The sequence below is a fragment of the Quercus robur genome, chromosome 8 (genome assembly GCF_932294415.1).
Source record: "Quercus robur chromosome 8, dhQueRobu3.1, whole genome shotgun sequence".
Taxonomy (NCBI): Eukaryota; Viridiplantae; Streptophyta; class Magnoliopsida; order Fagales; family Fagaceae; genus Quercus; species Quercus robur.
The window spans coordinates 59,053,155-59,072,546 of record NC_065541.1 but is presented as its reverse complement, the minus strand read 5'-3'; the positions used below and the strand labels follow the sequence as shown (position 1 = coordinate 59,072,546).

Below are 19,392 nucleotides of genomic sequence, written 5' to 3'. Positions count from 1 at the left end.
AATATTTTTTAGCAAATATTTTACATGTAAAATATTTTACTTTTACAAATATTTTACATTGAAACAAATAGAGTGCTATTCTCTTCTTCCTTTCTCATTTTCTTCCCTCCTACCAAACGACAATAGGGGGAGACGGACTCCCTTTACCCTTCCTCCTCCCAGTTTCCTTCCTACCAAATATAGTTTAGTTTAAAGTAATCCACGCTCGAAGGTACATGTTGTTTATAGTTGTAACAGCAGTGGAGCACAGTGATGGAAGTAGCAGTGAAGTACCAAATATCAACCCATTGTGGTACTCCCATGCATTGATCTTGTAGTTTTTCTTTTCTGGTTTTGTTTGGTTTATCTTTTTACTTTCATATCTGCAATATTTCTGCATTTTGTAAAATTTCTGAGTTTGGAAAGAGGAAAGGAAAAAAAAAAATTAAAAAAGAAATGCAGAAGAATACACACACAAGCATCAATCATGTGCCTAGTATATGTGATTTTTGTGCATTTGTGTTCAATATACTCCGATTTAAAAAAATATATGTACATGGAGTGGCTGTATATATTTACCATGACCGACCAATGCAATTTTTGTTGTTGTTGACTTCAGTGTGATTGTATACTCCTTGTGCATTTTTAATTAGGTACTGATCACTTTCAAATGACTAGAGCCATTGGTCTGCTTTCAAGACTTTGACTTTGACATTTTTTTCCTTTCTTATTGAAATTAGTCCTAATTTATTTCGTTGTTTATTCTTGTATATATTTAATATCAATCAATCAAATTCGTTGGGGCCTTCGGGGCAGTCGTTTTACATTATACTTTTCTTTCTTTTATTTGGTAAGTTATTTTATGCAACCAGTGGGTCTTAAATTGTCATAGAAAACATCCAACAATCTTCTTTAGCTTCTCCAAATAATTTAGTGATTGTAATTTGTAATGCCAATTTTTTACTAACCATTTCTTTATTTCCTAATTGAATTTTCTATCCTGAAGGTAAATATGGGTCTGGGCCTTCCTCTCTTTCCTTAATACAATTATTCTTAATTAAAAAAATAAAATAAAAAACAGCTCATATGATTCATAAAAATAAATAGTAAAAAGAGAGCTCGTATAATTGTGCATGTAAAACGTTTTACTAAATCTGAAGTGATTCGTTTGGGAAAAAGAAGAAAAGTGATTCTTTTGGGAAAAAGAAGAAAAGAAAAGAATAGAAATTCAGCAAAAAAAGAAGAAAAGAATGGAAAAGAAGAAAAGACAGGAATGAAAAGAATTTTTAGGTCTCATAAAGTTCTTTATTACTGTTATATATTTTTTTATATTAAAATTTCAAATTTGTCAAAGGTTTTAGGAAAGAGCTTTATAATTTATTGTTCATGTTTCATGTGTTTATTTAAAGCACTATTTACATGGCCAAATGCCTTGTAGCTGAATTGGCACTTCCCCATGTACAAAGTGCTTGGGAGTCAAGGGAGAAAAAGGTTCGAGTTACGGGGTTAGCAGTATGTTGTAATATCGTCAAATAAGATATTTAAGGTTTGAAGTTTGAACCACACTTATACCACAAACCGAATGGTATCTTAGACTAATAATAAAGAGCAATTATTATTGACAACTAGATGTGCTCTATAAATCCAAATATTTCAAGTACTATTCACCATAAATTGCTTTCATAACTTAATATCACAAAATCTCTACTACAGGCTCTATAGATAGAGCTAGAGTTTTGTTTAATATTAAAATGCCAAACAGACACATTTCGTAAAGACAAAGACTTACTATATTATGGAAGCTACTTTAAGGACATACTTTATGGTTAGATTCTTATGAACCTTGTAATGTAATTTATATATTGGATCATACAGTTTTGCCTCTTTGCACTAGTTTAGAATCGAACTAAAGCAAGGGATTTCTCTGAAATAGTTTTCTGAAAAGTAAAGCAAGCATAACATCAAGCTTTTACTGTGGGGGTGATTTCAAAAGGTGAGTGAAGGTTCACCTGCTTCTAAGATAAGTGGGAATGGCCTTATCTTGAAATGCTGGTAATTATTGTGTGTCTCTAAATTGTTGTTTAATATAAACACATGTATAAGATCAAGTATATAGTTAGACACTCGAAGAGATCTAGATATCTCCAAGGGATTCCTCCCTATAAATTATAATAACCTAGTGTATGTGGAACGGGAGGATTGTATACACTCGAGAAAATAGTTAAATACTCAAAGAGTTTGGATACCATTGTTTCTATAAATAAATAAATAAATAAAATGGCATATGTAATAACCTGGTATGTGTGGGGTTGTGGCTTTTTTTGGTGCCGGCAACTTGGCCGTGGAGGTGGAACCCTAGAGCAATGGAGGAGAGAGAGAGAGACATAGACATTTTTTTGGGTTTAGAGATAAGTATGGAATGCCATAAATAAGGGATAATAAATGAGATCAACCATAATATCAATATTAATGATTGTCTTTTTTTATCGTTAGATCTACTTAAATCCAATAATTTAGAAAATGTGTTCCTTAGTGTTGCATCAGGTATAACTTGAACTCATATATATATATATATATGATCTCTAAATGTTTTCTTGGGACAAACCATTAAAGATTCATTCGGTGATCAATTCAGGTATCAAATCCAAAATTCTTTGGCAATTTTTGGAGTAATATACACATTACACTGTTTACTTGGCGTGCTGAGCTTCTATGACGGGGAAAGGACCTTTGTCTTCTGGTGAACAGATGGGTGGAGATCCAATTCATGTAACCGTAGACTTTAAACAAGACATATGTCGATTAATTTCTGGATTGTCAAACGGTTCATCGTATTCGTACAGCTAAAAGATACTAATTTCCTATTTTGTGACCCTTGAGAATTCAATGAATCTAATCCCGACAGATTTCAATATTTTTTGATGGCTATTGAGATTTGAAATGGCAGGTTGTAACTGGTGTACAATAAAAGTAATTTTAATGATGTTTATATGTGAAAATAATTACACATCTACGCTAATCACAATTTATTACCTTGATAAATATGGGAAAGGAAGTGTAGGTGGAGGGGGAGGGTGAGAGGATGGAGGAAATGGTTACACCTTCTCCCTTTTTGGATGTTTTAAAAATGGATAAAGTTTAGCTATAAAATTGATTGTAACTTAAGACTACAAACTCATTCAATATCTTTTTCTTGGAGATAAATTTTGACAAATCCATCATTGGATTGCATCTTTTTCTTATATCTTCCATGCTTGCAAAATTTCAAGAAAATTAAAGATATGTCATCAATAAAATTTTAAATTACAAGTTTTTATAATTTAAAATTATGCTTAAAATATAAGCTTATAGATCATATAATAAATAATATCCGATTGATATAAAATTTGACATGTGTATTAAGAGCATAAAGAACATGCAATTCAATTGTTAGATTTTAAAATTATGCTGTAATATTTATTTTATTGAGTGAGTTTGTTGCCTTAAATTCAACCAATTTTATAGTTAAATTTTGTCCTTTAAAAATTAAGTAGAAATAAATGGAACAAATATTCCTCCATTTTTTGATAATTTAAAATTAGAATGAGAGAAAATGATAAGATGTCATATAAATTGAAAACCATTCTATTTCTTGCTTTCTAATTAAGTAGATATATAAATTGACACCATTAGGACAAAATTGAATATTTATTTAATTTTTTTATATAAATGTAATACATCCTTTCTACATATCCCACTTTGGGAGAGAATTAAAAATGTATTGAGGGGTTTGGAGAGGCATTTTACTCCTCAAAATCCAACCAAACCTTTTCCCCTTCTACTTTAAAAAACATTTAAACAAGGGCCATTAAGCCCATCTCATTCCTTCCCTCTACTCCCTCTCCTCCCCCTCAATCCAAACACACTGTAAGGGTTGTAATTGAGTCGATTATTGAATGTTTGAACTCAACTCGGTAAGATTAAAAGAGTATTCAAAGCTTTGGTTTGAGTTCATTTATAATTTTGAAGTTTTGGCTCATTAGAAATTCAAGTAGCTTAAACTTAGCATGGCTTAACATGCTTAATTAGTTAAGCCATCAAGTTGAACACATACTCAAATTAAACTAAATTTCACGACCAACCTTTATCTTGTGTAAAAAAAATCATGTTAAATGGAAAAATAAAAAATAAAAAATAAAAAATAGATCTAAGGGTATAAAATATAAAGTTAATTTCCACATTAATAGAAGTTGTAAATAAGCTGAAATGAGTTACATGCTTAGATATTTGTAATTTTTTTTGTATCTAGTCCATAACAAGCCTTATTATCAAGCTTAAGTTGAACATGAGGATGATTCATCTAACCTTGAGTCATATTTTTGTGAGCTTGTTCATTAACAAAATAATTTTGAAGCCCTTATCGTGCTTGCACCAATACTTTTTAAACACTTGCTTTAGCTTATCCTTGGAGCCACTGCTCGTTGGGTTCCTTTCGTTATGTCAATGCAACTACTTCCTAAATGTAAATGAGTTCTTCTAGGACTAACAATATTTGTGATACAATTTTGATGTGATAGACTAACACTTTTATATAGATCCCATCATTTTTTCTTCACTACTTACAGTCAATTACATCAAAATTATAACAGAAGTTATGGTACTAATTAATTATATTAGTTTGGATTAAAATTAGTTTTATTGATAGATTAGATGAAGTCATTATTTATCTTTATCCATTTGAAAGTCTGTCTTGTATAAATTAAGATGTTAACAATGAATAAAGAACAATTATGAATTTCTATGTTATGATTTGTTAGCTAGTGAAGGTTTGGACTCCCTCAGAGTGGTCCATTTATCAATTTAGAGATCCTAATTCCCTCCAAACAACCGCTAAAAAATTTGGGTCCATAACGATGGACTACTTGTAATTGTTTTTTATATATATAGTGAAATTTCGTACAAGAAAGGTTATCATTGGAGTAGTTTTTCTTGTGAAGGGTTAGTGAAAAACTTTTCATTTGTCACCCAAATTCTTTTGTTTTTATTTATTTATTTAATTGCTTTCGATTTTGGTGATTGTGATATCTATTAAATTGCTATACCCAAATTATTCTGTTATATGAATGTTCGAATCAATTTTAGATTTTTCATAATCATTGTAACTTATATAGTTAATTTTGTTTACTTTACAAGATTAAAGAACAATAAACAAATAACAAATACCATAGATTGAAACTATTTTTTTTTTTTTAAATTAAAAATGCTACATTATTTATACAACTTATAATAGTTAACTTTGGTATGAGTCAGGACAAGAGTCCTACTAAACTGTTTCAAACTTTCATGGTCTAATTTGAAATAATTAATAATTTAAAAACAAAATTAAACTATAATATATAATGTAAGACTTTTTTTTCTTTAGAAAATATTATGTAAGACTTAAAATAATAGTTTGATATATTTTATTTTGCTTTTATGATGTGAATAGACTATAGAGAGGTCGGTTCATAAAAAAAAAAAAAAAAAAAAAAAAAAAAAAAAAAAAAAAAAAAAAAAAAGACTATAGAGAGGTCGAGCGAAATGAAGCACTATCTCATCAGGAGGAGAATCTAGATCCTGTCGACACCAGAGAGTAGGGACACCCACCTTGTTGTTTTAGACTTTTTAGTTGCCAAAATCACCCACTTAAAACTTTTTCCTAAAATGATTTTCATTATTTTAAGTAATATCTGTGTCCCCATTGTGCACTACCATTATTACCTACCTTTTCTCCCACACCCCCATCTCATTTCCTTATTCTTTTTGTGATGATAAGAGCATCCACACTAGCTTGTCTAAACCTTTACAAAATACAAAAAGTAACCATTTTTACACATTTTACTTCAAAAATCTTCCACATTAGTCCTTCTAAAGTTGTGCAAATTTACACATTTGCTACAATAACTGTGCATATATACAGGGCTATTGTAGCTCGTCTATACCATATTTTATTAATTTCACGTTTTGCGCCTTTTTTTTCTCTCTCTTCTTTGTGCAAAACAAACTGACTTCTCTCCTCAATTCTCATCATCTTTTTCCTCAAATACACACAAACACACCCACACACAAACACAAACACACAGACAAATGATCACAGAGGGTGCCTTGTCCTAGTCTCGTGTCCAGGACAAGCTCTTCGAGTTGAGTTGCTGAGTTACGAGGATGAGTTTGACTCAGTGGGTCAAGGCTCCAAGTATTCGAAGGGTGCTGTGGATTTTGGGTCCAAGTTTAAAGAGACACAAAGGAGGAGAGGTGTCTCGTGGACTGAAGAAGAGTACAGGTATAAGATTTTCATTGTTTTTTTTGTTTTGGGGGTGATTTGGGCTTGATTGGTGATGTGGGTTTTGATGGTTGATCGGTGATTTGGGTTTGATCAGTGAAATGGGTTTGATCGGGGATGTAGGTTTTGATGGTTGATCAGTGATATGGGTTTGAATGGTTGATCGGTGATGTGGGTTTTGATTGGTGCTTCTGGATTGGAGAGGCGTTGTGGTGCTTGTGATGGTGCATCTGGATTTTGACCGTGAGAGAAAGAGGAAGAAAAGAAAGAGGAAACGGCAGAGACAAGGAAAAAGAAAGAAGGAGAAGAATAGGTTTAATGGATGTGTAAAATAATATTAAAAAAGAATATAAAAATATTATTTATACAAAATATAGTGTATAATAAATGAACTGATGTGAATGTTTTGTAAAAATAGATGTGTAAAATAGAAAAATAGTTTTTTTAGTGTAAAATAGATGATAAGTTTACACGAGCTGGTATGGATGCTCTTAACCTGGGATAATTTCAGTGTTCTTCAGCAATATTTAAAGATTTAATGAAGATTAAAAATTTTGTTCCCTTGCTTTATTTTTAATTTAAATCTTCATTTCACTTGCCACATTTTATAAGATAAATTTACAGTTATGGAATAAATTAAACATACTTCCAGCCATAGTTGTTTAAATGTTTGAACAAAAAGAAGACTTACTAAATAATAGTATATATTAATGAGTCAACAAAAAGAAGACTTACTATATAATAATATATATTAATGAGTCTTCTAGTTTATGGTCTTTATTTCACACATTTTCTTTTGATAGAGACAGACTATATAGTATATATAGGCTTGACTATAAACTCTTTTAAATTGAGTTTTGTTTTATAACCCTCCTTCCATCAAGGAGTTTAAACTTATAACTTCAAGGTGTTTATTAATTTTTTCTATAAAAAAATGTTTATTAAATGGGTTATACCAATTAAGTGTTTCCTAAAAATTGTTATTCACCATAATGTCTTTCACAAATAAAATTCTTAAAACATGAGTTTTCATTACTCACTTAACTGCGGGTCACGTAAAGTTTTCTTAAAATCTTACACATTTCACATTAATAATACTAGGTTCAAATACCTTCAGCTCAGACTTAGATTACCTTCACAGCTAAAGCATTACTATTATTTTTGGAAGTTTAATATAAAAATATTCAACAAAATAATTTACATATGGTATGTATTTTTTAATAAGTATTAATAAATAAAGATTTAATTACAGAATTTGTAGAGATGCATATACCTAATTTAATAATTATAACTTATTTAAAGAAAATCAAACCTAACTTAATAAAAAAGTTTTTAGTTGAGTTACTTTATCTAAAAAGGCTATAAATTTCAGTTAGGGTTTTTAATCAAAATCAAACCTAATTTGATAAAAAAATGTTGAGTGTTGGACTACTTTATCCTTCTTCTTTTTTTTTGAGAAACGGACTACTTTATCCAAGAGACTTTGACTTAAATTTTTTTTTTAATAACAAGTTGAAAGAGTCCTAAACTAACATAGCTTTAAGACTACTTATAACTCTAAAAACCAAATTAAAAAGATAAATTAAAATAATGATATAATATTTTTAACTCTAAAAATCTAAATAGAAAATAGATATTAGAATTAGGTGTTGGAAAAATTTGTGCTTTCAAAAGTTCACATGGCAACATTAAAAGAAGTCAAGAAAAAGACAAACATTCTTACTATATTTTACATAAGTTAAAGTTAAGTTATATTTAGTGTAATTTTAAGTAATGTTACACTCTCTAAAACTAATTATTGAATTTATATTATAAAAATCTCATCATTGGATTACACATTTTACACACATGTCAAATTTTGTATCTACCAAATGTTTACCATTCAATCTATAAACTCATCTCTCATGCATAATTATTGAAAAATAAAATAAAATTTAACCATTTGATAGATGATATAATTATTAATCTTCTATTATCTTGAAATTTGGCAAGTATAAACGGTATAAAAAGATGTTAATCCATATGTGTGTGTCTTTAACTTGAATTGTGGGGTTTGCATTCTTTTGGAACCATTTGGGTGCCGGAATTAGAGGGTTTCCTTGGGGTTTTGAAGCCCACAAGGACCGGAACCTCTTCTAGTATGAAACCATGAATTTGGAATTTTGGGATCGATGTCATGCATCTTTCAGAAATTGAGTCATGGGTGTTGATATATCCTTTGAGTTGGGCAGGATATAAGTGGCATCCAACCTTACCTTTGATTGCTATGGTACACAGTACCAAGCATTCAAATTTTCTAGAAAAAGACTTGGAAAATAATAATAGATTAATTTAATGAAGCAAACATCTAGAAACTTTAAGAAGATGATTTTTTTTTCCCTACTTAAGTGGAATTTAGTGCTTTGTAATTTACTATTTAGCCTTTCTTAATATATTTTATGATAAAAAATCTTAATAGTAATTAAAAATAGTTGAATAAATTGTTCTTGTCAAACTTGTACGTACCATATGCTACGTACCAAAAATTCATTTTTCTTTTTTTTTTGACAAATAGGAAGAAGTACATGCACCCAACTATGTTTCTGGTTAAATTCCATAATATAATTGTTGAAAATTTCTTTATTCATATGATTCGGACAACTTTATCTTTTGATTATCTTGTTTCAACTTTACGCCAAACTTTATGTCTAATATCAAATAAGAAACCCTTATTTCCAACAATTATGGGAGAGATCCCATATTAGTGGTTCCCTTGCCTCCCATTTCACAATCTCTTTTCATAAAAAAAAAGGTTCACTTGTAAACTAGTAGAAGTAGAAAAGAAGAAAAGAAACCGTGTGGGAAAACTTTCACAAACCAGGTCCAACTATGCAACGACGCGTGGACCTTATTATTATGTTAAATCCATAATATAAATGGAGGCCAGTTTGCAAAGTGCCACGTAATTTTTAGGGATCGAGTTGTTCCAGTAGCATATAAATTGTCACAACTTTTATAACAGCTATCTTACGTATCAGACTGTGACTGGATGTCTGTCGCTTTCAGGTGAACCTCCATTTTTTCTCCACCATTCACAGTCTTTCACTTGAATAGTTGTGGCACAAATTGGTGTCATTTTATGTGGTCTAAGAATTTTTCTTTAGGGATCCAATCGTGTTCATATGTCATTTTTTCTTGGGTATGTATTTGGGATTTGATAAGCCCCACGAGTTGTGCTAAATATTAATTGGGTGTGCAATCTTTGATAATTAGTCTCACAAGTTGTGCTAATATCTCTATCTAGTCATCAGCATGCTACACATGATGTTGAAATCAAATACCTATATGTTCTGTATATTAGCCATCGTTGGCTGAAGATATTGACCAATTTTGAAAGATCTTCTCTCATTAATTTTTTTCATTCCTACTTAGGACCATCATGTAGAATTTATTTACATTTTTGGCTGTAGAACATACCTATACATAGATAGAATGAATTTCCACCCTATGACTTATCACTTTATTTTTTTGTAATTGGTAAACAGTGAGGGGAGGAGACGTGACCCGTGGAGTTTGATTTATAGACATGAGGCACAACAAAGACTTCTATTATCAATTTATCATTAAATTATCACTTAAACTGTAAAGATTTTGTCTTAAATTGTAATTAAACCTAAATTCAATGAATATGTTGTACTCGTGAAATTTGTTTTAATTAGTGCATATTAAAATATTGTCAATGATGGATCTGTATAAAAGTAATATTGTTTCAATATTCAATATTCAATATTCAATCGCAACTTATTATTATTATTTTTTTTGTTATAAAATCTTATAATCCAATCACAACTTGCCCCTTAATAAATGGTAAACAACTTTCTGCATAACATTTGCATAATCTAAAAATACATCATTATTTTGAATCCATCATCATCATCATTATTATTATTGAATATTTTATAACAGATGTAATTAGTAGTGTGTCATCTGTGCCTCTGGCGTGCGGTACGTAACATATAAGAAGTCAATGGTTGTGAAGCTTTTGTCGTGTTGCCTTTGTATTTCTAATTTCTGGGATGTTGTTTTTAGAAAGAACTTAGACTTAAAATTTTCTCATAGGTAGAATGCCTAATCTACCCATTTTGTGTACTAATAATATTTGATTTTTTTTTTCCCCAAGTCCTTGAGTTTTATTCTTTATTATTATCCTAAATTTAGGTTAACAAAGAGTTTCACTTGGGCTATTAGTGAAGTATATTTCCTATGCTTGGCTTGGTGGAATAGTATTAGGGTTCATTTTTCTATACAATACAAATCCATCAATATGTCCATAAAAAAAAAAAAACAAATCCATCAATATATTATCTTTCTATTTATTTGACTTTTGATCCAAATTAAGGTGGAATTAATCAACTTTGGTACAAATATTTAACAAACTGAGAGTGAACTTAATGTTGGTTGGGTTTGTTGATAATGACCCTTGGTTAGTATTTCTTTAGTGCAAAATGCTGTCACTTGTCATTTGTCAGATGATTAACCCATTAATCATTCTAATTTTAAAAAACGAGTTTCAGTACACTCAGGTCAGGAGTAAAGGAGGCCCCAGTGTATGTTAACTTTTTCTTGCTTCGTAGTTCAATTTCTTTAAACCTGTTAAGGTCCACACGCAAAAGACTCTCTCTCTCTCTCTCTCTCTCTCTGTAATATGGTGTGAGGATTTGGAGCATGGCTAGCTTAGTGAAGCGATGCTAGGACTAGGATGTATGGATAAACTTTTTTTTTTTTTTTTAATTCTGAAACATGTACCATGGATGAACTTTGATTGCAAACTAAGTAGAATCTCCAGTCTGGCATGCCTTTTTTGACATTAGCTTCGACTGTTAGATATTATAATGTTTATACACTGACTTGGTTTTGAAGAAAGTTGTGATGCAACATTGTAATTATTCGAACAATGTAAGCGACACACAATAAAATTCACAATTTTGTTTTTTAAATAATATGTTGAGGCAACAAATTATGATTAATATAACATCATTTTTACACACCGATTCACTATTGTCATCACATTTACTACACATCAATTACAACTTATCAATTAGGTTCTCATCAAATATGTTATTAAATTTATTGTGTAAGTTGTGATCCAAATCATGATACTCATTTCAAATAGTACACAATAGTAGTATAGTACTAGCAAATGATGAGACTAGACATACGTGCTTGCAATCTGCAGACACTTATAATAGATATAGAAGAAATTTACAGTGCATCTCAATTATGAGTGTATATGATAGATTCATTCCAATTTGCAGTTTTGCACATACACTTAACCTATACACACGCACTGCAATAGAGAAAAAAGAGAGGCTTGACCACGTTAAGAGAAGATAATTTTGTTTTTTAAACAGTGTGGTGCAAGAAATTAAAAATACAGTCCAACTACTTCCACTACAAACCATGTTAAATCGACCAATTTTTTCTAAGTTATGGAAAAGAATGGCATTTAGGCGTAGAAACAACGTACAAAAGTCTCTTTAAATGTCACATTCCATGGGACTTTTACAATGGGAGTCTCTCATCGAATTCTTTCTTGCCTCCCACGAGCCTAGCTGCCTCTCACCGAACAAGTGACCCACCATGCAAGGTCTCCATTTTTTTTTTTCTGCTTTGTATAGGCCCTTTTCTTTTGCCACATCATTAATAAGTTAAAAAAATATGGTTGTGGTAGGATAGACTGTCTCAATTGTAGCAGCAATATATAAGCTATGTAGTTCGTTCTAGTTGCTAGAAGGTCGGTATCCGATGAGCTATTGCGGATAATGAAATTGGTCCATTTGACATTATTTTGGAACAAATTGGTTATAACACCTACCTAGTAAGCTTTTGCCATAACTTAGCACTAAGAATATTCTATCTGATTTGGTTGTTCTCCAAGAGGGGTCCTGCTTTTTAAGTTATTTTACGTATAGTGAATTATGTTAGAAACCTTGAAATCAAGCATATCTGCGGGACGTGCAACATTGTATCATATATTCCCTTTCGATACCTAATTAACATTGAATGTTGATTAACACACTAGTACCCGAAAGAAGATGGACTCTTTTGGCGGATTAGACTCCTCAAGCTAGGCTTGGGACAAAATAGGGGATCAGCAGAGACGTAATAACATTTATCATGGGTTACGCCCATTATCCAAAGAAGAGAGAGAGGGGTGGGCTACTATAAATACCTCCTCCCCTTTTAAGGTGGGGGGATTGGGTGGTGAGAGAAATTGAAGAAACACTAAGAGATTGAGCAACATTGTATGGAAAGAGCCCAAGGAACTATTTTAGGGAGATCAAACAATGATCTTAGGGTTATGTATTGGGGTATGTGGGTTGTGATTTACCAAAAATAAAAAGAGATATTCATTCTATTGAGTAATTGAGTTATCTTGTGATTTTTCATTTTTAACCACTACAATGCCACTTTTAGTATAAATTCAGCTAGGTAAGTCTAATCCTCTAGCTTGTATATTCCGATTGCAAAGTGGTCATCCAATATATGTCTAATTTAATTGCAAGATTTTCATAATGGTTTCCTTTTTCTTTCTTTAGGAGGTAGGTAATCAACTTTATGATTTTTTTTTTCACATTATTTAAAATAAAAAGTTTGTTTCAAATGATGAATGTCATATGTGTATCGAATTATATTGGGTCGTATGAGAATATGCCTATGTGAACATATCACATCAAACATGTATTAAGTTATGATTATGATTAATCTTTTTGGGCCAAAATGAGTATTTACCTCTAATTTGAAAATTATGTAGTAAAATACTCCTGTTTTGAAACTATTTAGCAAAATGTCCATGTTTTTGGAACTTTATTTTTACAAAATCGAGTTATAGGTGGGATTCGACATTAGCAACATCAAGTTCTATGCATATTTTATCATTTAGATTTTTTTTGAAAATTTAAGTGAAACTTGACATTGATAATATCGAGTTCTACTTCCACTTAAAAATATACATAGAACTCGATTTTGAGGATATTGAATTTTATACAGAACTCAATTTTGTTAAAATCAAGTTTTAAAATAGGATCATTTTGCTAAATAGTTTTAAAATATGAGCATTTTGCTACATAGTTTTTTTTTCAAATTAAGAGTAAATACCCATTTTAGCCATCTTTTTGAACTATAACACATATAGGACTAACATTTACACATCTCCTGATAATGAAATGAAAAGATTAAATTGGAATCTAGTGACGAATATAAATTTTTTTTTATATGTTGGGTGTTTCGCTTTATATATGCTTCACTAACTATAGTATTTGTGTCTGTCTAATTTTTCTTTATTTTAAATTTTGGTTTCTAATCTAAGAGAGAAATTCTTTCTCAAAAAAAAAAAAAAATCTAAGAGAGAAATTAAGAAAGGACACGTGACAAACTTGTGGAGTATAAAATAAAACATGATCAAGAAACCTATTCCCTGATGACACGAAGAAGGAGAAGTAGAAATGATAAGACAATACGAGGAAAACTTGTGGACGGAACATTAGAACCAAAGAACTGTGACTGCACAATAGGCCTAAGATCGGCAAGATCGACTATAGGATCGTATGAATTGACAATGGCACAGTAGAGTAAGTTACGACAAATACCTACTTATCTTTGAAAGAATACACAATTTGATAGAAAGCCACCGAACAATAATTCAAAGACTATTCAGTTATGGCAACGCAACGATACTATTCAGTTATGGAAGGAATATTCATAACGATCTCTATAGCCTAGCAAATAGCAATGCTAAATATCATGCATTTGCGCGTGATGAGACTATTATCAGATGCTGGAATTATGTTTTCTTAACATTATTACTAATAATAAAATTAAAGTGAAATCTTGAGTCTCATCAAAAAAAATAAAAAAAATAAAAAAGTGAAATCTTGAGGCTTCTATACAATCCTTATTTTAACAATTTCACTATAATACATGAAAAATCTCCTAGTGTTTAAAGCAATTTATTGTCCTATATAGTTCTTTTAGCTTCTTTTTATGAAAGATTTGTGGGACTTTTTCCATGCACCATATGGGTTCTTCATTTTACAAGAATAGATGTCTTAGTCATACACAGGTTTAAGAAAAAGAAAATTTTCTTAGACTTATTTTCTGGGTCAGAAAATTCATATACTTAGATATATTACTAGAAGCTTCAATATGTATTTCCTAAAATTATGCTCAAATGGCGGGTCGACCCCTCTGCCCGCACGTTAGCTCATTGTGTAGTCAATTGAATCAATCCATTTTAGTCATTTTCAAAATTCAGTCTTCAAAATGAGTCATGTATTAAGAGAGCTAGCTGTGTAAAATACTTTTCCAATTTTACTATTTCAATATCTTATATTAATTTTCTTGTTAGGGAAAAGAAAAATTAAGCCCTTATTGAATAGAAAAAGTCACCGCAGAAATGTACAAGCCCACAAGGGTTTTCAAACTAGTGTGATGTCATCTGATGGTTAACCTGACGAGATTTTGCTGACCCCATAGTCTCTTACACTTGGTTTTCCCTCTATATATAGTCTTGCTTTTGTGCTAGCAATGTAAAGCAAACTCACCATCCTCTCTTTTGCTTTCTCACTAGCTCACAGTTCTCTCTCTTTTTCTCTCTCTCTCTCTTAGAAAAAAATGGAATACAAAGGCCAAACTGCAATAGCATCACCACCAGCAAATACTGTTCCCACTGCATACTCTTACTCTCCATCTAAAGCCTCCTCACTTTCACCTCATGCAGCTCAATGTTCTCCTAGTTTTCCTTCACCACCTTCTAAATCATCTCCACCTCCAAGTCTTCCTCCATCTCCTCCTACTCCACCACCTCAGGTTGTTCTCAGCCCTTGTGCTGCCTGCAAGATTCTTCGCCGCCGATGTGTGGAGAAATGTGTCTTAGCTCCATACTTTCCACCAACTGATCCACTCAAATTCACCATCGCTCACAGGGTGTTTGGAGCTAGCAACATCATCAAGTTGTTGCAGGTTTGTTAGTGTAATAATTAATATATCTCTTATTTGTTCACCTCACATTACCTTTTAGCACTGCTTGAACCAAAATTTCATAGCCAGTTTATTAGATTATTCACCTTAGAAAATAAGTTGGGATTTTGAAGAATCTAGTTCATACAAATAAATCCTTATGCTTTCGGTGTCATTTCAACCTAACATCCTCATTAATGTGATGGTTAAAAAATTCTAGAATGTGTCAGTTGAACTATAAAGTTCGTTAGTAATTTTTTTTAATTTAATGACGTTTCCGTCAATTCATTAGTTAAAAAGTTCCGTAAAGTATAATTGAGTTACAAGCTTTTTGGTATTTTATTTTTATTTTTATTATGTTTAAGGTAAAGTGAATAAACAGTAAATACTTTGATTTATTTTTAAGATTAATCTCCACTAATGATAATGCATGTGCTTTTGTGAAAAATGAGTGTAAACAACCAATAGCATAGGCTTCTCTCCCCAACCCCTACTACAAAAAAAAAAATAAAGTCAACAGATGGGGCATGCTAGCTAGTAACTAAAAGTTATCAAACATGGCTCTCTTTTAACCTCCAAGTGGGGCCTTTTTCAACTTCTCTAAATTAATCAGACTGAACATGCTTTATTTTGAAACAATCATGACTTTGAATAAGGAATCACTGTTTTTTTTTACTATGGGGCAAAGACAAATTTTGTTTTTTCTTTAACTAACTTGAGAAAAATGGAGGATGAGATTTTGATAAAGGTAAATTTTAAACTCATTTCATTAGGAATACTTGACTCTTAGATGACTTAGGCAGTTAGGCACTTAGAGATTATTATATATCCTACCTTCTAAAAAAAAATTATGAGAATACCGACTTTAGAAAGTTATAATAGGCCACAAATATAAATTACTATATGATTTATAGACAAGGGGTCAAAGTTAGGTAGCGAAGTTTTGGTTTATAGTCCACAATAGATGCCTGCTTAATTAGAAGTTAAACCCGTTCTCTTAATTAGTTCCTCTCATACTGTTGCACACGTTTTCTGTTTTCAAAGGCTGGAGTTCATATCAGTACAAATCAAGGCCATTCTTGTAAAATTAACTCCAACGTGTTGAGTCATGTTTCCAAGATTGTTGTATTGTCACTTGAAAAAAAGTTGTAGAAAATATGAAAGGTACTTCCAAGATAGCTATAATTAGCTTGGTTTACCACAGTTTGTCATGCTTTATTTTTAGCTTATTCAATTTATTTGGCTTATGTACAGTTTTTTAATTTTTAATTTTTTTTTTCAAAGTACAACTATACTTTAGTCAAACTTATTTTTTAAACTCGATAAACTAATGAAAAAAAAGCCCTCTCGAACACAATGTTGCTAAATGCGCATGCCTATGGATATGAAAAATAGTAGCTTGGGAACCATTTTTCATATAGCTTATGTGACTAATCGCCATTTTTTATTTACTACTAAGATTCCATGGTTAAATTCTTCCAACTTACAAATACAGTCACAATTTTTTTTTTCAGGACCTTCCAGAGACTCAAAGAGCTGATGCAGTAAGCAGCATGGTTTATGAAGCAAATGCCAGGATTCGAGACCCGGTCTACGGCTCTGCTGGTGCAATTTGTCATCTTCAAAAACAACTTAGTGAGCTCCAAGCACAATTGGCTAGAGCACAAGCTGAGATCGTTAACATGCAATGCCAACAAGCCAATTTATTAGCCGTTCTTTGCATGGAAGTGTCACAAACTCAAGAGTGCAGCCTTCAGCAACAACCTTCTTACACTGATACAAGCTGTTTTTTAGACGATAACAGTTTGGGCTCAACTTGGGAACCTCTTTGGACATGAACAGAGAGAAGAATAAAAATTTTCTAATTATAACTTCCAAGTGGGGATGAGATCATGAAGATTTACAAATAAATTAAGTGATGACTTATGGTAGATATGAATCATGATTTCGTTTCTATAGTCATAATTAACAAGTGGAACCTTTTTCCCTACTAGTAATTTTACAAACAAAAAGAGTCAAAGAAAAGAGGAAAAAAAAAATGTATGAAATTAAGGATGTCCTTGTTCTATGTCTGTGCTAGCTAATTCTTGAGTCAAACAATTTCTGGGTGACCTAATCTTATCTTCTGAAATGGATATTTATAAGTTCCTTGTCAAACCAGCTCTTGACCAATTTCTTATTTCCTGTTTGTTCCTAATTTTTTTTTCTTTATGTACTACTACTTCTGTGAATGTATATAATATACATGCGAAAAGAAATAAAAACACTTGGAAGGGATATTAGAAAGAGATGGAATTTCAAAGTCACAGCTAACTAAAATTGAACTTTCAAAATAGCATCAAGTAAGAATTAACCTTTCTAGAACCTTAGCATCATAAATAGTAAGTTCAATAAGCTAGCTTTTCATGGAACCCCAAAAGATGCATAAATAGATAAATTAGCCAAAGAGTGTAATTACAAAAATAGAGGCTGCTATATTGCATGGCAGCCATGAATACACACATTAATCTAGACCTAACCTGCATGAGGGCTGCATTATTGAGTATGACTTGTGAGAGTAACACTTTTTTTTTTTTTTCTTTTGGTTCAAAGTTGGAAATGAATTGTAAATCCAGCATGTGATGGTATTAGTATGTCAAATTGCCAACATAAAAACGCGTTTTGAGCTCTATCGTTTTCCCACCTTTTTCATCATTTCACGTACGTGCACTCCTCGTGTGTTAATCAATTATGTCAGCTAAGATAAACATATATGCTCTCTCTCTCTCTCTATCTATAGGAACTCAATCTATGGTGGCTTTCCAATAGATTAAGAGGTTGAATTCTCTCATCAAAAGTTGGATAATTCAATTGACAAAGACTGAATTCAAAACGAATTCAAGATTATCAACCACCTATATATGCTAATCATATCAACCACGAATATGCTAATCATAGTTAATGAAATTTCCTACATTCAATCAAATTAAGTAATTTTCACGTTTTTTTTTTTTAAGAGAGTTTTAATCTATGACGTCTGCTCCTGATGATAGCTTTTTATCATCAGACTAAAACATTAATCAGTTTTTGGTGTAAGTTAGGATTAAACTCAAAATCTTTTATTCAACTATCAAAGACTTTGTTTCTCAAAAAAAAAAAAAAAAACTATCAAAGACTTTACCAATTAAACTAATTGAAACCCACATTTTCATGTTTGATTAGCTCATGTTTATTTTTTATATGCAAATTAGCAGTCTTTTCAATCTAATTGCCAAGTGTATAAATTATATTCTCATTTAGCTTGCGGAATTGATAAAAATGGAAAAATAAAAAGTGCTCTATCTCATAAGAACATTAATTTTCCTTTTTCATATAATTTCAAGCTAAAAGGGGAATATTGTTAGAACAAAAACGTGGGCCATATCTAGGGAACCAAATCTCTGATCACATCTCCGGATAAAAAGTGGTGTATAAATCTCAAGGTCAAACACTAAATTGTGAACCACTCCAAACTTGTTTGTTTTTTTCCCACTATAATAACAAAGATTTTTATTTAATATATTTGTAGCCTACTTTTTCTTTACAACGAAAATGTGAAGACACGTTTTCTTTTTCTTTTTATCCCCCAGATGCATGTGAGAGGAAGTCTATGTCACAGGGATAACTAATTAAAAGTGAACGTAATTATTTGATAATTAAATAACAATTTGAGTCACTCACCTGTCCATATATATATGATATAAACTAAACTTGGTGTTATAGATGACATCCTTTAGGTCCAACTCTCGTTTAGTTTAAACTTTTGTGCTTTGTATATATCATTAATCATTTCAAAAAGTCTAGGACTTGTTGGGGAAAATTTATAAAGATTGGTTCCAAGGACTCCCTTTTTTTTTATTGTTTTTTACTTCATAAATTTTTATCTACGAATTTCTCTCTTTCTATAAAAAAAATGTCAAATGATTATTAAGTGAAAATAATTCAAAGCCAAAATTAAAGAATTTATGTAATAGGAGTTAAACAGTCCTAGGGTAACTTAATTATGAATCCTAATATAATGGCTTTCAATATACCAAAGATTTTTTTTTTTTTTTTTAAGTACCTAAATAAATGAAATATAAGATCACTTGTACAAAGAA

The 19,392-nt window shown here is 31.0% G+C and overlaps 1 protein-coding gene across 1 annotated transcript; it reads left to right on the top strand.

The window, feature by feature from the left end:
- Positions 1-14,837: 14,837 nt before the first annotated feature.
- LOC126697318 (LOB domain-containing protein 1-like) lies at positions 14,838-17,471 on the top strand. The gene is made up of 2 exons (XM_050394265.1): positions 14,838-15,277; positions 16,789-17,471. The coding sequence occupies exons 1-2, from the start codon at positions 14,930-14,932 to the stop codon at positions 17,110-17,112; spliced, it is 672 nt and encodes a 223-aa protein (XP_050250222.1). The 5' UTR covers positions 14,838-14,929; the 3' UTR covers positions 17,113-17,471.
- Positions 17,472-19,392: the final 1,921 nt, after the last annotated feature.

Coding starts and splice junctions, on each gene's coding strand:
- LOC126697318 (XM_050394265.1), top strand. CDS start 14,930: ATGGAATACAAAGGCCAAACTGCAATAGCATCACCACCAGCAAATACT. Junction 15,278..16,788: donor ACATCATCAAGTTGTTGCAG/GTTTGTTAGTGT, acceptor TTTTTTTTTCAG/GACCTTCCAGAGACTCAAAG.